Raw genomic sequence first — 5,618 nt, 5'->3', positions numbered from 1 at the left:
ACCCAGTGTTTATCACATAAAGTGCCCTCCTTAATCCCCATCACCTGTTTAACCCATCCCCTGGCCCACCTCCCCTCCAGCAACCCTCAGTTTGTTCTCTATAGTTAAGAGTCTGTTTTGTGGTTTGCCTTTCTTTTTTCCCCAATGTTCATCTGTTTTTTCTCTTAAATTCCACATATGAGTGAAACCATATGGTATGTGTCTTTCTCTGACTTATTTTGCTTAGCATAATACTTTCTAGCTCCATCCATGTCATTGCAAAAGGCAAGATTTCATTCTTTTTGATGGCTGAGTAATATTCCACTGTATATTCATACCACATCTTTATCCATTCATCAGTCACTGGACGTTTGGCCTCCTTCTATAATTTGCCTATTGTTGATAATGCTGCTACAAACATAGAGGTGCATGTGTCCTTTTGAATCAGTGTTTTTGTGTCCTTTGAGTAAATGCCTGGTAGTGCAATTGCTGGATCATAAGGTAGTTCTGTTATTAATTTTCTGAGCAAACTCCATACTGTTTTTCCAAGTCCCAATAGCTTATTTTTCCTTTTGTTTCCATTGCCTCAGAAGATATATCTAGAAAAAAGTGCTATAGATGTCACAAAGATTACTGCCTATGATCTCTTATAGGATTTTGATGGATCCCTGTCTCGCATTTAGGTCTTTAATTCATTTTAAATGTATTTTTGTGTATGGTGTAAGAAAGTGGTCTAGTTTCATTCTTTTGCATGTTGCTGTCCAGTTTTCCCAACACCATTTGTTGAAGAGACTGTCTTTTTTCCATTGGATATTCTTTCCAGCTTTGTTGAAGATTAGTTGTGGGTTCATTTCTGGGTTTTCTATTATGCTCCATTGATCTGTGTGCCTATTTTTGTGGACTGGCCTGCTTAATTAAAAAAAAATTCAAGGTCATGGGAAAAATGACAGTGAGATTGTTCCAGATTAAAAAGACTAAAAACAAATAACCAAAATTAATGTGTGAATTTTAATTAAACCTGCATTAAGGGGAAAACTATTTATAAAGCACATTTAGGCAACAATTGAGGAAATATATATATATATATATATATATATACATATATATATACACATATATATGTATATATATATGTATATATACTGGGAGTTAGATGAAATGGGGGAATTATTATGGATTTGTAGACGTGATAATGATACTGTGGCTATACAAGAAGTTATGCCTTGTTAACCTTAAAAATAAAGGTGACAGTTATTTTAGCGGCAAAATTGGGTTTATTTGGGAATAGCACAGAATTGCAATCCAGGACAAGCAAGCTATGGCAAAACCATAGGTAAGTCCAACAAACAAAGGAGAGTAACATTATTTTAAGGGGAAGGAGAAGGAGGAAGTTGGGAAGGGTTGTTTTGAACAAAAGTCCTTTGGAGAAAAGCAAGATTCAGGGTGATACCCATTTCTCGTTGGCTGAGTTGCAGGGGTAGTGGGTTTCTTGTAGGAGATGCAATGTACATCTTTCCCTGTTAAGATAAGCCTGCATTTGACCATTCTTTCCTATTGAGATGCTTCTGTTAGGGGTCTGTAATTGACAATTCTTCCTATAATTGGCACTGAATGGTAGCATTTTCCTACCAGCCTCCCCTTCCAGCATCCCCAGCCCACTTCAGTGAGGTTTTCCATTAATTATTGTCACAGCCTTTATTCCCAGGACATGAGTGCTGAAATATTGAGAAATGAAGTGGCATTGATGTGTATATATGACTTAAAAATGTTTTTCAGAAAATATATACACACATGCATGAATGTAGATATATATGACAAAATGTTAAGAATTATTGAGCCTAAGCTATGGATAGACCTCTGCTTGTAGCCAGTGTGTGTAGCTGTCACTACCTAATTCAGGAAGCACTTTTTGGAAGATTTCTCACTGTTTTCCCAGGTGCTGAATACACCTCAGATAAGAAGATCCATGCTCATTTTGTGGGGTCTCTCCTCTGGCCAGGTGAAATGATCACATCAATCTCCAAAGAACAAAGTTGCAGCTTCATATGCATGCTTGTCAGAGCTGTTAATTTTTCTTGGTATAGATGGACTAATTAATGTATTTTTTCTTCTTTTACCTCTTATTCTTAAATGTCACTTACACAAGTGACCTTCTTGTCCTGTATTGAAGTAACATACAGTTTCTTTCTTTGGGTCCACTGGTGTGTTGTAACATAGTACTGTGGGTCATCATTTTTATTAGTACAATTACACACTACACACTTTGTCTATGTTTCAGTTTGTCTCTTCTACACTAGATGAACAGTGCTTTTTATAAATTGTTCTGCCTGCTTCCACATGCATGCTAGATAAAAGGTTTGCAGCATTTCCAGTGTTTCAATATTTTAAGGGTAGGCTTCTGATTGGAATGAACAATAGCAAATAATACTTAGGAGAAGAGGGAGCTGATAGGCTCAGCCAGAATTTCAGGCCAGTAAAGGCTGTTTTGATAGGGTCAAAGGAAGGGTCTCTACATCATATTCAACAAGTGGCCAATCAGGCTGATGCAATGAGGCTGCTCGGTAACTTACTAGGAAACGAGGGGCAGTGGGCACGCGCTTGAAAGGCTGCAGGCGCCATGGGCAGAGTGAGAAACGGCGCAAACACCCAGCAGCTGCAGGGGCAAAAACGGCCCGGGGATCCCGCCGAAGCCTGCGCAGCCATCGCGGTCATGGGCGCGCGGCGCCCCCCTTTCCAAGTCCGCGTGGGGAGCCACGCGGCGGGGAGGAAGCCGGCGGCCGCCCGGCGGGATTCCGCAAGGTTGCGGCGGAAGCGCTGGTGGCGGCGAGCCCGGGAGGCAGCCTCCGGAGGCCCGCTACCAGCCCCGAAGCCGCCGGCGCCCGCCGCGTCCCCGGGCGAGATGGACCTGGGCGCTCAGCGGGAACGCTGGGAGACGTTCAGGAAGCGGCGGGGCCTCAGCTGCGAGGGCGCCGCCAAGTTCCTGCTGGACACCTTCGAGTACCCGGGCCTGGTGTACCACACCGGCGGCTGCCACTGCGGCGCGGTCCGCTTCGCCGTCTGGGCCCCCGCAGACCTGCGCGTGGTGGATTGCAGCTGCAGGCTGTGCAGGAAGAAGCAGCACCGGCACTTCCTCGTCCCGGCCTCGCGCTTCACTCTCCTGCTGGGCGCCGAGAGCATCGTCACGTACCGATCCCACACGCACCCGGCGCTGCACAGCTTCTGCAGCAGGTGCGGGGTGCAGAGTTTCCACGCGTCTGTCTCTGACCCCGGGGTTTACGGCGTCGCCCCGCACTGCCTGGACGCGGGCACCGTGCGCAGTGTGGTCATCGAGGAGGTCGACGGTGGCAACTGGGGGGAGGAGGCCACGAAGGAGCTCAAGGCCATCCAGAACGCGTCTCCCGAGTGAGCCCCTGCCTCTCCTGTAGAGGAGCAGTGACTGGGGCCGCCACCCGCCTGAAACGTGCCCGGTGCCCTTCGAGGGGGCCACCTCAGTGCTTGTGAAGGAATTACTGTATGAAAGAGGTCGGTTTCTGGACTGGGGAACCCGTGATGTCGCGCCAAGCTTCCACCCCTTCCCTCTCAGTGTGTTTCAACGGGCTTGCTTATAATCAAAAAACTGAGCACACATGTGTCTGTGAACAGCCCTAATCTTCCAATCCAGTCAGCAAGCAGTGTCTCTACCTTTGCAGGTCGCCTTGCATAACACTCAGTTGTATTATTCTTCCTACAGTTTTCACAGATCATTTTCAGATTATTCATATGTACTGTACCGTTATGGTGCTATTGTGAGCAAGATTGTTTTAATGGTCGCATCTGGCATGTGAGACCACTCACTGTATCTAAACACTTTTGTAGACCTTTACGAGGACGTTTTCTGTTGATTATCTGTGTGCGTGTGTGTGTGTGTTAGGTACGCACTCACGTTTTCGCTACTTAGAGATGTGCGTTATTTTCGGTCACAGTGTTTATTTAATGTATTTGTATATAGTAGGTTTAAGGTTCATTAGCGTTACATACCTCATTGCACCTATGTTTTCAAATGATGTTGCCATTTTGCTTGGTTTTGTTTTAGAAACTGCCTCTGGGAAGGGGGATGGGGAGACAAGAATGAGAAAATATATCTGTGGACTGTATGTACACCCTCTTTGATGTTTTGAAATTCCTATCTTGAATATGTGTTAAGTATTCAGATAAAGTGTTCAGAAATGAGTACCTAATAACTGAAAAGTATCTATTTCTATGTTGTTCATTACAATCAGCATTAATTTATATGTAATTTCTTTATACCTGAGATTTTTATCAGACAATAGGTGGTGAGTGTCTTTTCCTGTTAAAAGATATGTACAAAAACCATCATTTAATAGTTTCATAGAATTAAAAAATGTAGATCTTACATAACTCATTTAACCAACCTGATGGATGGATTGATTACCTGTTTTCTGATGGATGGATGGATGGATGGTTGGTTCTGATGGATGGTTACCTTTTTTCCCAACTTTTCACTATAATAACAATATTTTGAAGGAGTAAAGTACAAATAAATATTCTCAGTGTTCTCTGACTTGGATAAAAGGCCTGGAGCTCTTTCCATCTCTCTTGCTGTCTGTCTCTTCTGTACAAGTGCATACAATATGCATTGAATTGTTTAACTTGACATATCTATCAACAAATTAAAAATGAACTAAGTAGGTATTTGTTTCCATGTATTTTTCAAATAACGTGACAGCCATCACACAGAGAAGCTATCATCCTTCAATTCTTACCTCCCATTTACCATCATTCCCCCACCCCAGACTGGCGGAAGAGAATTTATGACCTGGTTTTCCTAACATGTACCTCTATTCCTGAAGCTCCTCCTTTGTTATTTGGAATAGCTTGGTCCAGCCCTTTACCATCTAGTGGTTGGGTTGAGGTAGAAAAAGAATATAGGGAGAGAGACGATGAACATACATATATGCCCCCCAGGAGATTCGGTCATCTTGGTGGTCAGAAAATAATTGCACCTAGAGTTACACCTATATGATATTCCATTGCATGGATGAGATCCAGAGAGGAAAAAATGACTCAAGACTTCATGCTTCTACCACGTCAGTGTTTCTGTACAAATGAACTCATGTATGTATAGCTTTTTTTCTAAGAGTGACTTCTCTTTCAAAGTGAATATTGACTTTTCTGCTTCTCTATGCTATGTACAAATCATGAGTTTGATCTGTTAAAAACTCATGTTCAAGAGTTTCAGAGAGCATTATTAACCTGCATACCATTTATGGATCCTAGGCTGCCTTCAGTGTTTGAGAATGCAGGTAGGGGACAGTTGTGTGGTGAAAAGGGATGGGAGACAGTGCTAGAACTTGAGGATGGACAAGCTGTTGGGGGAAAGTATATCTCCCAGATATCTGAGGATGGAGATTTGGAGAGGAAGAGAATCAATTGGCAGCTTAGAACCAATGAGGAATGATGGGGAAAGGAGAGAGGTGTTTAAGGGAATCTTTAGGGGTTTTTGGCACAGGTTGTGTGATGTCAGTGTCTTTTTCCCCTACTTCCAAAGAAGGCTTTAATGTTGCTTTATGTATTAGACTTTTCCCCCGTTGCACAAAAAATATAATACACTTTCAAGCTGTATATTAAATGTTTGTCTA

General features: G+C 43.1%; 1 protein-coding gene across 1 annotated transcript; it reads left to right on the top strand.

Moving 5' to 3' along the window:
• The first annotated feature begins 2,596 nt into the window (after nt 1-2,596).
• Nucleotides 2,597-3,385, top strand: CENPVL3 (centromere protein V like 3). Its single transcript, XM_047075739.1, has one exon. The coding sequence runs from the start codon at nt 2,597-2,599 to the stop codon at nt 3,383-3,385; it is 789 nt and encodes a 262-aa protein (XP_046931695.1).
• Nucleotides 3,386-5,618: the final 2,233 nt, after the last annotated feature.

This window comes from Lynx rufus, unplaced genomic scaffold (genome assembly GCF_022079265.1).
Source record: "Lynx rufus isolate CCGP_SWC_20201006 ecotype Redwood Valley unplaced genomic scaffold, mLynRuf1.p SCAF_14, whole genome shotgun sequence".
NCBI classification, from domain to species: domain Eukaryota; kingdom Metazoa; phylum Chordata; class Mammalia; order Carnivora; family Felidae; genus Lynx; species Lynx rufus.
Note: the sequence above shows the minus strand (reverse complement) of the source record. Positions and strands in the feature narration are given on the sequence as shown.

Bases quoted from the DNA above. Each gene is read 5' to 3' on its own strand.
- CENPVL3 (XM_047075739.1), top strand. From the start codon at position 2,597: ATGGGCAGAGTGAGAAACGGCGCAAACACCCAGCAGCTGCAGGGGCAA.